The sequence below is a fragment of the Cyrtonyx montezumae genome, unplaced genomic scaffold, assembly GCF_038088225.1.
Source record: "Cyrtonyx montezumae isolate F1298 unplaced genomic scaffold, pur_monq_1.0 scaffold_3, whole genome shotgun sequence".
Lineage (NCBI taxonomy): Eukaryota > Metazoa > Chordata > Aves > Galliformes > Odontophoridae > Cyrtonyx > Cyrtonyx montezumae.
Genome location: NW_027072034.1, coordinates 31336709 through 31358102, shown reverse-complemented (window position 1 = coordinate 31358102; position 21394 = coordinate 31336709). Strand labels below are relative to the sequence as shown.

Sequence of the window (21394 nt, the reverse complement as noted above, 5' to 3'; positions counted from 1 at the left end):
TGAAACAACTGCTGCATCTTACCTGAACCATGGTAAACCATCACTAAGTACGTGAAACATAGAGCTTTTTGTAGTTGAAACCAGTACAGTTCAGCATATATCTGTACTGAACTTAGAAAACCATGGTAGCTGTTCACCAGCAGTTCTAAAACCTGCAAACTCCTCCACAGGATTTGTACTTCACAAGAATTCAGCCCTCACTTCAATGACATTCAGTCAGCTTGATTATCTTCAGCATTAATGTCCTTTGCCAACCAAGGGCCCATCCTTACGTAAGTATGATAAAAACTGAAAGGTATTGAAGACATACACAAAACATGAATTTCAAGCCTACAAGCTACAAAATTGACTGCTACAAAGCAGAAGCTGTGCTTTTTAACTGAATCTGAAACTTACAAAAGATTACATACCTTTTCTCTAGATCTTTGATTTTCTCCCTTAGAGGTGCAACAGCCTAAAATAAATTAGTAATATTTAAACTTTGAAGAACAAACAAGATTCATACCTCAAAACATTCAGATAGAGTTACTATGGAGCAAAAATCATGGCAAACAGTTTAATGAAAAGCTTCAGTGCTCTTCATCCAGACACTCCTAGAAACTTGTACCTTTAACTATTCTTTATGTTAAAAATCCTTAAATTATTTTCAACATAAAAAAAAAAACAAAAAAAAAACAACCATCTGATAGCATGAAATCCCTTAGCACAGCACTGAGAACAAAGCATATACAGAGGTAAGGGAGTTGCTCAAGAGCATCCAAGGCTATAAGTACCACAGTCTTGGTGATAAGAACAGCTAACATTTTGATTCCCACTTGACTTAAATGGAAATAAACACAGAAACAGAAGCATTAGCTGCAGAGCAAAAGCTGTAACTCTCAGAACATGTGAAACTGAAGAAAGACCACACTGAAAAAAAAAAAAAAACCAAGATGTAAAACATTTCCAGGGTTTCTAAAAATATTAATAAAAGGAAAGTTGCTAGAAAAATATAGCTCACTTACTAATGCTTCTGTTTGCATTTTCACTACATTGAATGAAAATCATGCAGGTCAGCATCTATGTCATGTTCTTTATTACAAGACCTGAATTTCTAACAGCACTGACAAGTTTCAAAAACAGATTTACCATTTATAGTCATATGTAAATGGAAAGCTATCAGAAGGTTAATAATTGAAAAGGTATTAAACATTAATACATAATCAACACCTATTCATTTGTTTTCTATAAATTCTGACAGTTAAAGCCAAATAACTGAAAATTCAGGAATGAACTGAAATAAGCTGCACACTCATATTCAGAGGAAATACAGTATTGTTATTTATTCTTCAAGCATCTAGCTCTGAGGAACAGCAAAATCCCAAAGAAGTAATACTTATTCATATAGTTTAAAGTACTAAACAACTAAAACTCTAAAAGCAATGTTCAGAGCTGCCTGACTTCTCAGAGAAGCAACCCTGATCTACCCACATTTCAATTATTTAATCATTCTTAAACAACTGGGATTTTCAGAATGCTTGTTTCAACGTAAAACGTTTCCAGTAAAAAAAGAAAAAAGAAAAAGAAGAAGACTTGACCTAAGAACAGACTTCTTCCTGATTTTAAGCAGCTGCAGTAAGCTCTTTGCTGTATCTACAGGAACTGCAGGAACCCAAGACACTACACAAATCATAGTAAATGAACATAATGTCACACAAGCACACATGAAAGTAGTGGAAGTACTCATCTCAGAGACATTGATGTCTGTTATTTTATTGTCATTTTATAGGAAGTCTACAAGCATCTGGATAAAGGAGTATTTGTAAACGTTCACAGTATTTCACAATAAACTGAGTTTGAAACTAAAATTCAGAGGTGCTGGTAAAGAATTTCTGAACCACCAGCACGTTCAATACTTGTATCTACTCAGGAAATTGTCAACACTTGTCCTTAAGGCATTATTAGTGCAAACTAGTCTCAGTTACCAACAGAGCTACATTTTTTCATAAGTCGACAACAAAGCAAAACACATTTGTGAGTTTACAAATATCTACTGAAGCTTAGGTGTATTTAACACTTCGGAAGGATGACAGAGGTTTCAAAGAATCTGCATATGTCCAATAGTCAATAACTAAAGTCAGTTCTCAAAGGGATCTACAAAGCCACAGCAGCAAATGAGACCACCTCTACTGCTACAGACACAGAAATGCTTAGATGAAAAAAGAGGTAAAAAAAGAAAGCTAAGAGTCAGAGACACACATTAGTAACTCTACTACAAAGAACAGTTCAAATACTGTTACGTACAAATGTAATGCTTTGAACAGTTTTAGTGGAACACAGAATAATTAGCTAAATAACCACTTTCAATGTGAAATGAGCAAAATCAATCCTTCAAAACAGAACAAATGCTTATTAGAAAACTAACCTCCTCTATTTTACTTTCTACCTTCTGATCCCCGTTTTCTTGAAGAGACCTGTTGGCAAGAAAAGAAAAAAACGTAATTTATTCCCAAGCAATGCTTGCTCCACTGCACCTACATCATACTTTCCCTGTTGAAACAGTAGCTTTACAGCATCCTAAACAGTATTTAATAGACATACTAAGAGAAAATGAAAGTGGTGGCCCAATTCCCACTGAAAAAAGCTACAGCCTTGTCACAAAGTTTGGCAAAAACTGAACCACACCCTCAGGAAAAAAATAATAAAATTAAAGATGACAGATTCACTTCACAGACAAAATCTATTAAACTATAAAAAAATGCCTTTTCACTGTACAGAGACAGTCAGTAGAAATATTTTTAAGTGCAGTTTCAGTATGTGAATGTTTAAGATAACCATTTGTTGGTCCACATTTACTGTATGCTAACAAAATATTTTCTTTTATTGCCACAACTGTAAATTTAATTGAAAAAAAAACAAAACCAACAACAACAACAGCATATGTGCCTAGCTTTGAATTCAAACTTCCAAGGAAAAAAAACAATACTGAAAGTAATTTTAAGTGATCATCTGATGGGCAAATGACTATTCAAATATGGTACTTCTCTGAAATTATGCCAGGCTTGTACACTGAAGAATGAAAGATGTCATGGTAACTTGTAAAAACACAGGACTGCCTAGCAGTTGGATTCCTGCATAAATCTGTGTGGACTTGTTTAGCATGCAGTTGTGTAAAATAACTTAATTAGTTCTGTTCATTCGTAAGTGAATTTACATAAATGCATTACATTTTAATATTTTACCTCTTGAATCTAGTTATATGATTTTCCTTAAGTTTGCATAATTATTTTTCCTCCCCCTCCCCCAAACTAAACCTTCTGAAAAGGGAATTATTTAATCAAGCCTTACAGTAGTAATTTTTCACATACTAGAGGATTCATTGGTATCCAACATAAAATGGAGTTCTTTCAAATAAAACAGAGCTCCTTTACTTGGGACCTGCAGTCATTACACCTAAGGAAACAGAAGGCCCTTTGTTAAGCAGATATACTTATGCTACACCATTCAAAGCCACAGCAATGATTGCCTTCATACCCTTCTGTAAAACTCCCAACACTAAAGCCCGTTGGTGATGTTACTGAGGCAAAAATCTCATTGAGTAGATTCATTTTGTCATATCAGAGTGCAGTACATTTCACAGCTGCAACTCATGGACTCTGAATCACCTTCTCACAATGAAATGTATTTTTTTATAGTAGTACTTAGTAAAAACACTCCAGTTAACACAGTAAGAATTTATTATGAGGAAGCATTATTAAGAAATGTGTGTGAATGCTTCAAATGTTTTCCTAACAGGAGAACAGTCCTCACAGAAACAACTCTGCTATTTATTTGAAAACACTGGAGCGCTGAAAGCCAGCACTCTACCATTTAGTTTCTAATGAGCATTTCCTCCTAACAATGTTATTGATTGAGTACATTCAGAAATAGTTTTCCCGCAACAGCTCCATAAGGCTCTCCTCAGATGAAAGGGCTGACGCAGACAACTTTTAAGGAGAGCCTGTCAAGCAATCAACATGCTGGATTCTACAAGCAGGGCTCTGCAGAGGGATCTGGACAGGCTGGATCAATGGGCTGAATCCTGAGGTTCAACATGACCAAGTGCCAGGCCCTGCATTGTGGCTACAACAACCCTATGCAGCACTACAGGCTTGGGGCAGAGTGGCTGGAAGACTGTGCAGAGGAAACAGACCTGAGGCTATTAGGCAATGCTCAGCTGAACATGAGCCAGCAGTGTGCTCAGGTGGCCAAGAAGGCCAATGGTATCCTGGCTTGTATCTGAAATCATGTCACCAGCAGCCTCTCACTGCAAGAAAGACATGGAGGCACTAGACTGTGTCCAGGGAAGGGCAATGAAGCTGGTGAGCATTATGGAGAACAGGCCTTATGAGGAACAACTGAGGTAAATGGGATTGTTCAGTCTAGAGAAGAAAAGGCACAGGGGAGACCTTATTGCTTTCTATAACTATCTGCAGGCAGGTTGCAGTGAGCTGGGGGCCAGCCTCTTCTCTCTTGTAACCAGTGATATGACTAGAGGGAATGACCTCAAGTTCACCAGGGGAGACTGAGGCTGAACGTTAGGAAATACTACTTTTTTGGAAGAGTGGTCAGATGCTGGAATGGGCTGCCCAGGGAGGTGATGGAGTCACCAACCCTGGAGGTGTTCAAAGAACATTTAGACACTGTGTTGAGGGGACATGGTTTAGAGTGAACTACTGGTGACAGGAGGATGGTTGGACTAATGATCTTGTAGGTCTTTTCCAACCTTGGTGATTCTATGATCCTACGATCCCCCGTTCTTCTCAAACAGCTCACTGAGATATCAACCTTCCTTCAGAAATGCTCAGCTGCACACCCAACAGCTGCTCAACTGTCATAGTTGGATGATCACAAGATAATTTAAATGCTAACTCTGTCTGCAAGCCACAGTAGCTCAGCAGCTGTTTGAATAACAGCCGAACACTTCTAGAAAAGTGTAGGAAACAGCAAAAAAGAAGAAAAAGAAAAAGAAAAGGTAAAGTGGATAGCTTGGGTCAAGAACAGATCCCACAGTAAGCCATTCTGTGTAAATCAAAGCCCACAGAAAATTCACTGATTTTTTTTTTTCACCATGCTTCAGACTTCCTTAATTCCATGCCAGCAAGCATAGCAACAGAATAACTAAGTCCTTTACTAGCAGAACAACCTGGTGAAACATTTTGTCCCCTATGAACAAAGACTTCATTATAGAGAACAGCATCCTCCTGTTCTCCTCACCTTCTTTTCCAGTTGCAACTTCCCAGTGAAATGCCTACGTGACACTTGTGTAAGCAGCAATACTATGAAATATGCATGGTTTGCAATTAGATGTTATGCCATGGTATTTCCAAGGGCAATAACTCTGGTGGACACTACATAATTTTTTGCTTTTCAGTACTTAAACCACCAGATTATCTCGCAATTAACTATGGAGGGGAAAAAAAAAGTTCTCAAAACCTTATTTCCAACTCTAGGCACAGAAGCAAAACTATGGTAAGCCGTGGATGATCTGCTACTTTTCAGTGTGATTCATCCAGCACTGTCACTAAGATACGGGTCAAGTTTGTGAAGAAGAATCCCAGCCTATGTGCTCAGCTATGCTAAAGTAACTTGCCATAAGCAGACTCCCAGGACAGAAGATGATCTTGTGTAAGGGAACATACTGAAGTGCAGGAGACCCTGGGTGAGAATTATAGCAAATACACACCACTCTGTGACTGAACACACTGTATTTAAAAGATGGTATCAGCTGCTTAGCAACAGCACGAGCCACTCTCCTGTTTTCTTCTTCCTACTTGACATACACCGATGGATGTAAGAATTTTATTTCAGATAAGGATATTTAATACAAATGTATACATTACCTCATACTGACAAAGTTTCCCCACACAGCTGAAAAACAAAAAGGAGAACATTACTATCATGCAACAACAGTAGGAAGTGATTTTCTTGTATCATCATCAGACAGAACTTAAAACAATTCTAAGTACATTCATCGTATGATTTAACTGGAGTTGAATACACTGCAGATACATATGCAAACCAAGTGACCAGAACATGGTTTTGGAGTATAGGAGGAATTCTGATGGTTACATGAAATGACGTAGAAGGAAGACAGAATGATTTAAAGAGGACAATTCCAGTGCAAGTCTGGAGTTCTCAGACCAATAGCAGAGCCACATATCTATCCCCAAACTGTATTACATTACATAAAATATACAAGAATTCTCTAACTATAATTTTTCCACTGTACGCACACACACACACACAGAATTCTAAGCTTGTTTATTACATATATTGGAGACATGGCAAAAGCAGGAAGTCCCATATACCTGTACCACAGGAGCTGAGAACTGCAGAACAGCAATAACAACTGGCCACCACAGGTAACAGCTGAACCAGTTCAGAGGTGCCACAGCCCCGCATTAAAGGCAGTTGGCAAGTGCTAATGCTTATTCACTATTCCTTTCAGTAAATACAAAATAGTGATGTAAACTCAAAATGAACCTAAGCAATATAACCAAATGCCTCACCAAGCAAGCGATGCTCATTTCTTATACTTTGGTATGGAAAACAGCTTTAACAAAGACAAACAACAGCATAAAATGACACAGCAAACAAGTATCAGCTCTTTCTCTGCATTTGCCAAACCTATTCCTACCTGAAAACCCATCTGAAACTATTCAGAGTTTAAGCACAAAGATCATCACAACACTGATTTTCACTTTCAACCAGGACACAGAATATAGCTGAAAGTAAAAAACAAACAAGACCCTATAAAGCAGGCTACAGAATAGAGTCGACAATTTCAGACTGTCAACACAAATAAAGTTAATATGGGACAGTTATGTAAGGAACTCTGCAATGATAAGCAACACAAAATATACCCAGCATATCTTCAATAAATCATTCCACAATTGGTCTTAGAGAGGGCAAGGCTCAGTCTGAGCACTCAAATTACACTGTGTCTTAAGTATAGCAGCCTGTGTGCAGTTATGGTGGTATTAAGCCTATAGAAAGTTTCTGAGGTTTCGGCAAGCAGTGCTTCAGGCCTCAAGTAGCAGATGAATTAAGTACTTTGTCGAGATTCAGGCCTTACAGCTACATTTTCACAATCATTATTTACTGATCTCAAGCAGTCAGTAAGGTCTTACAGAGATGAGAACAAGAAATTGCAACCGCAGACACAGGCAACAGAAGGGACAAAATATACAGGAGGAATGCAGTAACGCAGTTTACTGTTCCACCCTCCAGGGGATGGCAAAGCCACTGAACTGTGTTGAACTACTGAGTGCTGCCGAGTAATTCAAATGAATCCATGACAGAACATCAGAGTAAAGGAGGGCACTACAGTATCTGCAATGGTATCATAAAACCTCAGTCTTTAGGGCAGGAGACGGGTAAGCTTTATGTTTGGAAAGATGATCAATAAAATCTAGATGAACTAAAAAACATTCAGCATTTTACATTAATTAGATTCCCAGTGGGGAAAAGAGATAGAGCATTGAACACTAAAACTGCATTCCATTTATTTACCATCTGGCTAAAATTTCTGAATTATTTTTTATAATATTAGTGGAAATGTTTTTTTCTGTATTTTTTTTTCTTCCTTTTCCATGAATGACTATCATTTGATAATTACATGTACATAATTGCCAAGGTATAGATCACTCAAATATACCACTGTTTCTTCTCCTAGGCTGCCGAAATTCGTACACACAATGTAAGGTATTGTTTATGCAATGGCAGGAAACATCTGGGCTTGCTTGGTGAAGCAGGAATTGACACAAAACAAGTTGCCAGCTGCACCACAGTCATCACACTGGTAGTTTTGTTGCAACAGACAGTGAAGCTACGCTACATACAAAAAAAGAACCTGCTTGCTAAAGAAAATGGGCTAACTGTGCATTCTCGGATTCCACAGCAGGGATGGGAAGCTCAGAAAAGCATCAATATATTTCCAATACACTGCACTCGATATTAAGAGTTCTGTAGGAATAAATGACCTTCTCGAAACTTCCACAGAGCTTGAGTGTGTATGCAACACACACACTCACAAAGAATGCAAAATTGCAAAATGAAACACAAAGGAAATCTTCTATGGAAAAGCCTGAAGAACATCAAAGCATCTCATGAGAGAGGTGCCACAGAAGTTTGCTTGGACATACTGTCCTCACAAAAGACTCCGAATAAACAGCTCTAAAGAAGGTTCTCTTTCACTGCTCCATGTTTCTGTGCAGCTTATGTCAAGGTTGAAGAGATCACAGGTTTGGAGGCACATATCAGCAAGCAGAATGAAGCAGAATTACAACCCAAATCTGAGACAAAAACCCTCAGAGGCACCAGAGAACCCACACGGGCCAACCAAGACTAGGTTACACCAAAAGCTGCAGGTGTGCATGGTTAGAAATGTATCCATAAAAGCAAGGTCATGAATCAGACATTACACACAAACCCATCTTTCAGAAGAATCAGACTCCTAATGGACCCAATATGAGCAAACTCTGAGACTTTATTGCAAAAGTCAGCCTTCAAGAAAAGAACAGCAGCAACAAAACAAAAGCAAACCCAAATCTTTTAAGCAGAGAATTAACACACTCTTCCTCCACAGCCACACGCAGTACATAAGCTGTGAAGGACTTCCCATTCACCCATGCAGGGAGCACACAGCCTTCCCTTGCCATCTACCGAAACCATGAAAGTGAGGAATTCATGATTAATTGGACTAGACAGACAGGTGCATGACTTGTAACCAAACAAGATGTTCAGTGCAACAGAGAAGGAAGAGAAATTCTGCTTTTTCTCTCAAAAGACCATTTCTAAACCTCACCCAATGACTCATTAAGGTAGTAATATGCAGTCATTAGTGGTATTTGGATTGTTCAGAGACAAAAACCTGGTTTAATAGCCTGAAGGAGAAAAGGTGCAGCCCTATTTTGACTCTATGTTTTTCCCCCATTGCTTCCCGTCCATAAGGTAATGCTCACTTATCTTGCACGGGTTTTCAAAGGATTAATTACAATTACCACTAAGATTAAGAATACATCAGAGTCACTGATCACTCCCACAGATAATACACTTCAAGAAAGAAGAATGCCACTACTTGGATGAAGTGATAAAGAGCCATTGTTCCAGGAAAAAAGGGGATTTGTTTTTTAAAGCCTTAATCACAGCACTGTTATTAAAGAGGCTGTCCAAATTTAAATACTAAACATTAATTACTCCTGGGTCCCCTCCCCCTATTTTGTTTTCCTCCTGGTCCTAAGAGATAAACCTACAACCACGTGGTAAGCATAATCTTATAAAACTGTTGTTGATCTCCAATTCTTCTTAAAAGTACCTTAAAAAAAAAAGACAGTCGGTCAAGTAAAAGAAGGGTTTTGATCCTACTGCATACGTGCATATTCCTATAAATTTAATACTTTATTCAGTCTTCCTGGAAAAGTTAATCTTTAGACTTCCATGAAATTACACCGGATGCAGAGAAGTGCAACAATTGAGCTATTTTCTCCAAAGGAACATTTCAAGAGCAATTCTTCAGACAGATTATGCAGGCAGGGTTGGCTTGATTTGAAAGACAAAACCTATTAAATCAAACTACAAAGATGTTCAATAGAAATCCCGAGCTACTTGTTGTTCAGCATCCACTGTTAAGTGCACGCTTCCCTATGTAACACAGACTTTTGTCTCTGACCAATTGTACTTCACAGCAGGCAGGAGTCGTTCATTTAGATTCTGAGAATGTAGGAATAGGATGCATATTTTACTTGGAACGCTATTTCGGTCTGCCAACTGCAGTAATACTTGCTGTATAGCTTTTCTATAAAACACAGCTTACTGCTCTTGCATGACTTAATTAGCCCATCCTCAATAGGCTGGGGAACCAGAAGAGTAGTACCACAACAATCTTAAGGCAGGAAAACGGAGAATATCAAAGGAAACATGTGCCTTTATCCCAAGACCCTTCTCACTGGAATTAAGACTATGACGTTAATATCAAGCTGTCATATATCACAAGGGAACCTCATTCAGTCATTTCAGACTGCTTCAGACAATTTTATTAGTTTCAGCACCACGTGCATTTTGAAATCAATGTTTAAAAAAGCAGGGTCCTAATGCCCATGAAGATACAACTCCATTAAGTACAACAACGAATGCAGTTCCTTTAAAACCATTTCCCTTCACAATGGCTCTGTTGTTTGCATCTCAAAGGTACTTAAAGAAACTTTTATGTGAACTTTTGCCCAAGCAGATTTAGTTCAAAACACAGGATTTCTCTTCTCTGTATTGCCCTCCTTACATCCTCCATTCCTCAGATTAGAAGAGAACAAAAATGATGCCTGTTACAAAGAGATTCTGCTATAAGAAGAAACAGCATGAAGGAACACTGTGGATTGATATACAGTTGCTACCTGAACTTCTGGAACAAAATCTTAACCTTTGAAGGCTCACATTGAATTGCTTCAGCCAAACCTATTTCAGAGAGATGCAATGATGTTAAAAAACAGGATTTATGTATTTATTTTCCTCTTCCTTAAATCAGGCTCTCCATGGTTACGTAGCAGCATTGGTTTCTTGGTTAAAAACAAGATTTTTCTTTCCAGAGGAAAACTTGACGAAATGGAAAAGCATGCAGAGGGAGTTGAAAATGTTGATTACAGACCCATTAAAAATAAATTATTCTGCAGATCTCAATTGCATACGTAATGATATGAAGGAAGCTAGAGGAAAGTGGTGTTTTTTTCTTTCCCTTTATGCATTTTAGACTCTATAGTGTGGCTCTTGCAGAATAATCTCTTAGCCTTCGGCTGACACTGATACTTAAGCCCAATAGCACTGCCCTGCACAATGTAACCTTGACTGTAGTCAGATGTTACAGAAAAATCACCTATGGTATTAACGTAGGTCACGGTCCAACTCCCACTGGAGTCAATGGGAAGAACTCAACTCACTTGAACAAGAGGTGAATTTGGAAGGAGATCTCATACTTTCGCACAGGAGTTTTCTTATTAGATACCTTAGGCTTACAGCATTATGGATCCTCAATTGCTGCTCAGATTGGCACAAGCTCAAAAAAAAAAAAAAAAGATACTGTGGGCTCTGAAAGGAAACAGCTACAGGAAAGGGGAAGGAACAAAGAACAATCACTTGGTAAAACAACTCTTAATGGAGTAAGCATGGAGATTTTACCATTACATCTCAGTACAGACTGGAGACTTGACAGTACGCAGCCAAGGCAAGAGCCACGCTGCTCTTTGGAATGTAAAGAATAAGTAATACAATTTGGCCTTGATGGAATTGGATTTAATTTGCTGCCGATTAGGACCCCTTTGAAAATCACAATTGAAGAAAGCTGAAACCACAGCAGCTGGGGAATGCAGATATACACTCTTGTAGAAGACTAGAGCTTTCACAGCACACAGAGATCAGGTGGACATATGAGAAGCAGTGGGTGCTCCATCCCTAGAGGCACTGAAGGCCAGCCTGGACGGGGCCCTGGGCAGCCTGAACTGGTGGGGACTGCCCTTGCAGGGGGTTGGACCTAGCTGATCTTTAACATCCCATTCAGTCTAAGCCAGTCTATAATATGATATGACTATGATAAGCTATTATTTGGCCAATGCATTTTTAATTGAATTTTATAATTACATTCTCTAACACATACAAAAACGCCACTGCATCCTGACTGAAATTCTAATAGTTTCTTAATATGCTGTGGGAAAGTACTATATAGATGAGAATATGTTGTGATGTTAGTGGATATGACAATGTGCAATTACTAGTTACAGCTTTGTGTAATGGAATGTCACCTTCCAGGATTATATAATGCCACTCAGGAGCATGCATTAGTTTGAATTTAAACAAACAGAACTAAGGCTTCAGTACACCTGCATAGATCTCTGAACAGCAAATAGTAATTTGTGTTATATTTCCTGAACCAAAGTCATGTTCAACATTAAAGTTCCTGCCCCAAATCCAAGACAGGGGATAGAACCTTCAGATTTCCCCTCGTGGGGAGTAACCTAGAGACATCAGGATACAGTTTTTTCTTAGGGGGGTTCAAGTTGGATATCAGCATCATTGTATGCCATTCCACAGCTACTCATCCTCCCAGCATAAGAAAAGCAGTCACCAGAATAACATTCTCCTACCTTCTTTTATGAAAGGAATACTTACACTCCTTAGAAAGGAATATTTATACACTGGCAAACTGCTACACTCCTACAGCTGTCAGATACAACAACAAGTGATTTTTTTTTAATAAGAGTTAATCGAGCTTCATACTGGATGGAAACCTAGCTATTAATGCATATTCATTGCTTACAACATTTCAGTTCACATCACCACTTAAAGGCTGAACAGAGTTCTTCCTTTCATTGCTAGGACCCTCCCCCCCCCCAGTTCTTTGTTCAGTGTTTCTCATCTATTTTTGTCTATCCTCTGTAAGGTAGCAAGGTAATCCTATCTGATCATTCACTACTACAAACATAAACACCCAGTAATTACAGCAACTAAATAACAACGGAATGCATCTGGTTTTCACCCCGAAGCACTCATCACAATTTTGAGGTTCCAATCAGTTCTTCGGTTGTGCCTGGACATTGTGATATTAGTGGATATATCAACATTACTGTCTCAAAACAACACAGTCATCTGCAAGTAGGTTGATTCCCCAGAAACAGCAGGAATTCTCTTGGATCCAACAGCACTTTCACCTATACCTCACTGGAGCAGTATGCAATAACTGTGATTTCAATAAGATCAGAATTATTCTGACAACATAAAATCTAAGCAATATAATTTACTAATACCTCTGTGACTTCTTTTCACTTCATGTAAGAACTGAAAACCCTTATGTCTTTCCTCAAACAGCAGCTGTCACTCAAAAAAAAATTCCCTATAAAGTAACATTTATCTTCTGATAGACCCCATCTACACAAGAAAAAGTTTCTACTTTTGCTTTAAAGCAACACTGAAGGTTAAGAACAAAAACAAAACAAACAAACAAACAAACAAAAAAACAAACAAAACAGAAAGCATAAGGGTTGGCTTTCTTCCCCAGAGAGGAACAGATCTACAAATATGTTATGTAAGCCTGAAGTATGCTTAAATAAATGCAATTCCAACACATTCAATATAAATGCATCCACACAAATTTAACACAGTTCAGAAACTTGGAAGGTAGTTTCAAGTAACAGAAGCATCTACCTTCCTCACTAAATATCTGCAAATAGGAAATGTCTGCCTTTCTCTTTTACAATGCTCATTTTCCTTCTTGAAGGCTGACTGATTTTAGCTGGTGGTTTCCAACTTCTAGTCTTTGGACTCCAAGGAAGGAGAGGTAGGGGTCACTGTGTCAACTCACCTGAAGGGGTCTGGCAAGAGGTAACTGGGTTAATTATTAGATAACTTCGTCAGTAACATCACAAATCAGCTACAACGAATTATAAATCAAATGCAAGTCATCCCGAAGCTGCAAAACTGCCATGCAGAACACTGAAGGTAAATAGATTTTATAGTGGCTGACGAAAGCATTAGAGGTTAGGTTTCTTTGTTTGTCTTTTGTTAAAATGATTGTTAAAATTAAAGCAGACAGTGCCCAAACATCACTTTTTTTTTTTTTCGCCTCAGGCATGGCCCACAGAATGGAGGATAATTCTTAAAGAAGCTCAGAGTGGCAGAGAATATTCCACACTTTGGATAACAATGACATACCAACACAGTCTACAAACCCAAGAACCTGAGCAGTCATGAGAGACAGCAAGACTCAGATTAGGGATAAGGATCAAGTACAGGGTCGTGACTCAAGTCAAACTACAAAATGCTGCAAATAACTATTTATTGCCACAGTTTTCTCAATCATAGCACTGGCCATTGCAGCATGCTGTGAGTCTGCTGAAAACCAACTCTCTTCTCTTCATTACATTTTATAAACCCTTTCAAGTAAACCGACACAGAACCCCCACATCTCCCTCCCAAAGGTCCAAGGACCTGAAGTTGAAAACCACCAGCTCAAACTGCTTTGGCCAACCAACCTTTGAGAGAGAACAGACACACAAATGATGGGGAAACATCTCTCCTTCGCAAAAAAAGCAGAGGGGGAAGCAGATGAAAGCTCTAGAGTGCCTATCCTAGAGTGAAACAATGACAGCACCACCTCCCGCACATGCCATAGTAAAGACAAATACTAAGAGAGTTATGCTGGGAATGGTATGGGTGAGCTACTCCAAGATACAAAAAATTAACAAAACTAGAATAACAACAGCAACAATGTTTCTGGTCCTGCTTTGCTAACCATCTGTTCCTGACTTAAACCCCAAACTGCTATGGGAGCTCAGTCAAATTTTCATAAGCTAGGCAGAAATGTTAAGTCAAAAGCCACAAAGTAAACACTTAGGATTTGTTTTCTGGATTTTATTTATTTATTTTATTTTATTTTTAGTAGAGAATCCATGGCATGTTGGTGCAAAAAGCAAGCCTGATGTCACATCAGACCATTCCTGAATCATCCTTGGCCTGTCAATCCTGCTGTCTCATAAAACAAACAGGGAATGAAGAACTGTTCCTGCTACTCTCAAAAGCAGTGCCAAATTACCTCCAGACTGCTAGCAGGACAAGACCAAATTCACAGCTACTTTTCTACTATGAAAACTGAAATTACAAGCTTATCAGAATAAAAAAATCAAGTATCCTTTACTCCTTATTTTGAACAAATTTACGTAAACACACAAGGTGCAAGAAGCTGGTAAGATTTAAGCCTAGAAGCTTACCCACGCCTCGTTATTCTGAGGGAAGGGGACACGACACTCTCCCTACTTGATGGAAATCTGACTAAAAAATGGCTAACATTATAAAACAGGGAGCAACAAACACTGAAATTAACAATGCTCAGAGACATCAAGCTCTTATGCTGCAAAACACACTTTACTCACAGTATTTTGACATTTAAAGTTGTTTTAGCAGCTGTTTTTTTTTTTTGACTTCTTTTATAAAGGAAAAGAAATCTTAACCTCAGATCTCATGACAGCATCCTACTATCCATTTGCTTTTTCCTTAGAAAATGAAAAAGGCTACCGACATACTTCCAGAGAACTATTTGATCTACAAATGAGCAAAGAGAACCGTTCTACTTTACCAGAAATAGAATTCCTCCTTTATTTTCAGTAAGAGCATGCAACTCCCGTGTTACATCAAGAGAGCAGATTATTTACAGTAGCATCAAGATTAAAGCAAACCATAGATGGACAAACTATTGTCTGTAAAATCTTGTAGCCAGGACTCAGAATCTACTTCCAACAATTTAAATAAGGGCCTGATTCTACAAAAACGGTCTCATTGAAGTACCTCAGTATGCCTGTACAAAGCTGAATGAATATTTAAAACTTCAAAGGAAATGAACTTAAGGTATCGATTTATTCATGTACTGATCCACAAAAAGACAGGCTTTTTTCTTTCCAATTCAGTAAATATGTGCATATTACACCAAGTATTTTTTTATTTTTTTCAGTACCTTTTTAATTGGTTGCTGGTTTACAATCTGTCTGCATTTCTCTTGTATTGGACAACAAAATTCAATTAAATCCATTTCACTTCAGTCCTAACCACCTCATGTTCTTAAGCTGTGGTTTCACAATGGCTCCAAGATGATGCAAGTGCAGCCTGTCACTGAAAGGATTTGTTCTGGTCCACCTCCACACTCTGCCCCTCTTCTTTCATTGACGCTACCACACCTGCAGCATCTTGTAGGAGAGCAAATCAGAGCAAAGATGTAACACAAAACTTTGCTTCTTCAACGGGGTAATAACCCTGGGTCATGGCTCCCTATGATATCTAGCACACTGCAGCCATGCAGACAGCAGTGCAAGTGAATTAAATGAGCTAATTCTGGAAACAAACCAACCAACCCACCCACCTAGAGTAATTTGGACAGTACACTAGCCACAGTATCATCAGATTTAAGTGAATAATGATTTCTGAAATTAATAAAAATTAGATTTAGAAAAATGGCTAATTGGAATAGACATTGAAAGTAAGGACCCTTCTTACTTCTTACTTTTCTTTACCTTTTCTTACCTTCTTACTGGGGGAATTAGTGAAGTCCATAAGAATCCAAGGTATCTTAACCATCAGCCTGATTGCACACCTCACATCACGGTGGTACTCCAACCAAATTCAGCAAGGCTCCTTAGATAAGACACTAGTTGTAGAACCAGCAAGGTTCTGCCAAACACTAAGCACAGCTCTCCATTTCCCCACTGCATGGGTCATGGCAATCATTTGATACCCACACCGTAGAACAGCTACAACCTAAAAAGGAAGCTAACTTCTTACCAGGTGATCTTACACCGTATCTCCTTTAGCTGGTGCACATGACAGCAGTTTAAGTCCTTGTATGTGGAGGACTGGTTGGAAATGGGAAATATACAGCAGGGATGCCTAAGCCAGCCCGGCCATCCAACATTTGTGTGCTGCAAATCCACCAAGAGATACACCCAATGACTGACTCTTGAGAATGAAAGGGCTTAGTGTTCATCACAACAGCCTGCAGTAAGCTCTTCCTCTGGTTTACTGACTCCAACAGAGAAGTTCCTCAGACACATTTTTAACCAATGTACATTTGAAGGCAGAAGATTTCTATGAAACAAAACACTTCTCTAAAAGACACTCTCCAAACATTCTCCCATGGTTTCATATCCAAACTCACAAAATGGCACGAACAAAAAAAAAAATCCTATCTCCTAGTTCATAAAAACCAACCAAACAAAAGAAAACCGAATACTTCCAAGTACTCCATTCCCTGAAACAATGCTCTCCAACTCTGGTTTCCCATGCACTAAATACTGAACAGAGATTCATTGAAAAGAGGGTGCACAGCCTGAAAACACTTAGTCATCTGGAGAGCACTTGAAAAATAAGGAATGTAAGTGCCAGCACATACATTTACACCAGCAGCTCAGTTTTCTCAGATTCCATGCTATTTTAGTCTTCCAATATCTGACAGCACGCAGAGCACAGTGATGATTCAGTAATATTGCAAGTAGTACACTGTAAGGATAGGGGGATGGAATCATAATCATTTCCACAGAAAAGATAATGAAAAATAGTCTCTCTACAATCTATTACATCAGTGGCATCTGTCAACATAACGTACTACTTGGAGACACCAGAACAATAACTAATGATTCTATTACCCTAAGACTGAAAAATTGGAATAGTACCACAACTGGACCTGTCAGATTCGCAGAAACCATAGTTCCACCAGGTACCATCTGTCCCCTTTTTAAGCTGCCCTTTGCCACACCCAGCTGCAGTCCTCTGATTTATTTTTTCCAAATTCAAATTCAAAGAATGACCAGAAACAAAGAATGTGAAGATTTCAATAAGCTGCAGTCTGAACAGCAAAAATAATGCAGCAGTTTTCCCCTTCCTTAAGGGTAGATTTTACCCAGAAAGCAAAAATCACCTACTATCCACAGAATCTATTCAGTAGCCAGGTCCTGCAGCCATACCAACTGCCTCTCAATCCCAGTGTCCTCAAAGCAGCCTGGTAGCATTGTTTTCTATATTAACTCTCCCTTTTGCAAAATATCAAATCCTTTCAGAAGTGGAAGAATTATCATCAAGCTATTCCTGCTTTATAATGCATGGGATCTGAAGTCACTTGGACAAATCAGAGAAGAAAAGGCTCAGGAACACCTGAGAGCAGCCATCCAACCAATACTTAAAGGGAGCTAACATGCAGCAGGGAAATCAACTTTTTACATGGGTAGGTAACATAAGGACAAGGGGGAATAGTTATAAACTAAAAGAGGAGAGAATTAGGTTAGATGTTGGGGAAGTTTTTTACAGAGGGCAGTGAGGCACTGGCACAGCTGCCCAGAGAAGCTGTGGTGCCCCATCCCTGGAGACATTGAAGGCCAGGTTGGACGAGGCCCTGGGCAGCCTGAGCTTGGGAGGCAGCTGGCTGCGCTGTGAGGTCCCTTTTAATCCAAACCATTCTGTGATTCTAGTAAACTGTCTTTAAGAGCGAGAACTGATAATATGATTTCAACCATTTCAGCAGCAACTAAATGACGAGATCTTGCAAACACAGTAACGCGCAGTGGCAAAGGGAATTCCTATCTTGCAGTTCTGGCGTAGGAAACACCATCTCTCTTCCCAAATGCTCAAGCTGTACCTCCGTACCGTGTCATATGCACACGGAGGACTCTGGGCGGCCCTTGCACGCGCCCACCTCCAAGGCGAGCTCAGCAACACGCGCTGTGCAGCACGGACAGCATCTAGCGATGCTGACAGGGCTTCCACGGTCCTGCCTCGTGACGCGCAGGCCACGCAAAATCCACGCAAGCATGATAAAAAGAGCAGGGGAAGACAGCTCACAATCCGATCCCCGTCCCGCCGGCACGGCCAGTCCCGCCGGGCCCAGCCGCCCACCCGCCGGACCGGAGGAAGTTTCCGCGGGGCGGCGAGAGGAAAACGCAGCGCGGCCCCTTCCCCGCACACTCACACGCGACGTAGGCGATGCAGGCGAGCCCCACGAGCAGCTTCATCCTCCTGCGGTTGATGGCGGTCAGCAGGCGTAGCAGCGGCCCCTTGCTCACCATGCCCAGGGCACGCAGCGCCGGGCACGACAACCGCGGCTCCCCCCGCCCGGCTGCCCGGGAACCGCTCGCGCAGGCGCAGTTGCGTCCACCCGCCCTCCTCTTCCTTCTACCCCACTCTGGATGCGATCGGCGGCCGGAGCAGCGGCGGCGCCGCGCCGCTTGGCAGGGCGCATGCGCGGTTCGCGGCGCGACGCAAGCGGTGGGTGGAGCGCTGAGGTCGAGGTGCCGCTCGATGCGTTTGTGGCAGTGCGTGTCAGGTCTTCCTTCGTAACAAGCTGTGGGGCGGTGGTGGCCGTTGGGTGACCTGCTGGTCGCACTTCACACGGGTGCCATGCTCTGTTTCTTAGCAGTCAGTGCCTGGTATCTTGTAAGCTCCATTTCATAAGTTCATAAGTTCATAAGGTTGGAAAGGACCTACAAGATCATCTAGTCCAACCATCCTCCTATCACTATCTCTACCCAACTACTAAATTAAATCCTTTAGCACCTCATCTAAACGCTTCTTGAACAGCGCTAGGGACGGTGCCTCAACCACCTCCCTAGGCAGGCCATTCCAGTGCCTGACCACTCTTTCAGAAAAAAAATGTTTCCTCAGGTCTAATCTAAATCTTCCCCGGCGCAACTTCTGGCCATTCTGGCCATTTGCCTTAGTGCAAACAACTTGGCTTATTGGGAAGTGCCCCTGCCCATGGCAGGGCTTGGAGCTGGATGGTCTTCAAGTTCCCTCCTTGAGGAGAAGGCTCCGGGGAGACATTAACACTGTACAATGACCAGAACGGAGGTGGGGACTGGCCTCTTCTCTGGGGTAACAGCGACAGGATGAGAGGGAACAGCCTCAAGTTGCACCAGAGAAGGGTCACGTTGGACATTTAGGAAGCATTTCTTCTCAGAAAGAGCAATGAGGCAGTGGCACAGGCTGCCTAGGGAGGTGGTGGAGTCACCATCCCTGGAGGTGTTCAAGTACCACGTGGATGTGGCACTGAGGGATGTGGTCAGTGGGCATGGTGGGGATGGGCTGATGGTTGGACTGCATGATCTTTCTGCTCATTTCCAACCTTGACGCTGTGGTTCTGTGCTTTTCTCTGTGCATCACTTTGCTATGATGACTATAAAATGCAATGGGTTTCTTTTTTTTCTTTTTTTTTCTTTATTTCCCAAAGAAAGTTTATCAAGTTGCATCTGTGTAAGGTAATAAGATTTAAACTGCTCTAAAATCGTTCCCAGTTCCACTGCAACTTCCATCTGATGACCTTGCAGCCTGTTGCAAACCACTGATTTGTATTTGTCTGGAGTGGTAGGAACCTCTCATGTGTCAAAGCATTCTTATCTTGGTAAAACACAATCTGAAAAGTAAGCTTCCATCAAAAGCATTCCTTCTCTGTATTATAACCTTCAAGCAGTTTCTGACAAATATTCTTTCTCATATTCATCTCCTTCTGGAGAATACTGCAAGAACAAGTGTTCTTGAACTAAATGACTCGTTTCAATTATTTACTTTCAGCAGAGAATGACAGCTGTTTACTGTGACCTCTGTCCAGTGGAGGCCCACATACTTAGCAAGAGTTGACTCCTCCTTGTTACAAGGAATAAAATGTGCGAAGTGTAGCTCTTCAAAGGATAATGTACAGTGAGATGCCATTCAGCATGATGAGGAATATCACACTGTGGCCTGGAGACATAGTGACGTTATTCAGGAAGCCTTGAGAATCAAGATTTCCTATCTCCTAATCCTGTGCTGTAAGTATAAAGCCAACTCCTTTCCTCTTAAGTTTTGTTTCTTTTGGTTTGTATTTGATATACTTTACTTGCATGTTTATTCCACTTGCTTATAGACTGGAGAAAAGAGTATAAACATAAAAATCATTTAAAATACAATCTAGCACTGAGTTTATCTGCAGAGCAATCACTCAGATAGTAACAGTTTATACCAGGAGTAAATTTGGCCATCAAAAATCTACAGCTGAACAGTGCTGCGTGAAAGCTAGAGAATATTACTGTTATTACTGCATCACTTTTATGGAGTTAGCCCTGCAGCTCAAACTCCTATTGTTTTCAGTGAGAATTTTGAATAACGGTACCCACACACACAACTTGTGTTCCACAGGCCTTTATGGATAGACAAGACATTGTTAACAATTGCCCTACCTGAAGCTCAGCTGCACAACCCGCTGGGCTGCTTGTGTAAGACATCTTGCTTGGTGCCGTCCGCGCTCTGTTTTCAGGATGGTGTACTGCAGAAGCATACTGAGACAGGCTGCAGTCCATGAAGATGAGAAAAGGAGAGTATGTATGTAGAGTGCCCCGTGTGGGTTCGTGATTGAGGAGACTAGAACCACGTGGAAGCAGCCTAACTATTAGCTCCCTAAAGGGCCAGCTCTCTGTTACACATAACCTCTGTCTTTTTGTCCATGTCTTTTTGCAAGTAATCCAGAGCATGTCTAACTTAACATAGGCTGCAGGAGAGTGTGCTTAAAAGTCCATTGTATCTCAACTATAACTATAGGCAAGTACATTTTAAGTGCTATACAGTTCTCTAGTCAAACAGCAGCACACAGTAGGAATACTTACTTTAGGATGTGTTTGGTCACCCCCCACAACCTTGTGCCAAGGACTGGCATCAGTAGCAGAGATTCTGGCACGTAGTAGCTTGCTAAATGTGTCAAGAGAAAGACTGAGGGATGGTATGGTTTTGGATGCTGGCTCTTAGGAGACTGTTATGCATCAGGAAGCAAGCATCCATCTGCCTTAGGTCATTATCTCCGCCAGGCTGTCAGTATGACCTCAGCTAATGG

The 21394-nt window shown here is 40.5% G+C and overlaps 1 protein-coding gene across 1 annotated transcript in view; it reads right to left on the bottom strand.

Moving 5' to 3' along the window:
• UXS1 (UDP-glucuronate decarboxylase 1) overlaps positions 1-18717 on the bottom strand; it is a 57920-nt gene extending 39203 nt beyond the window's left edge. The window contains exons 1-4 of the mRNA XM_065741109.1: positions 18506-18717; positions 5862-5889; positions 2405-2453; positions 411-454 (exon numbers count right to left, since the gene is read on the bottom strand). Of these exons, the coding sequence (XP_065597181.1) occupies positions 411-454; positions 2405-2453; positions 5862-5889; positions 18506-18602 (218 nt within the window). The 5' untranslated portion in view covers positions 18603-18717. The remainder of the gene's footprint in view (positions 1-410; positions 455-2404; positions 2454-5861; positions 5890-18505) is intronic.
• Positions 18718-21394: the final 2677 nt, after the last annotated feature.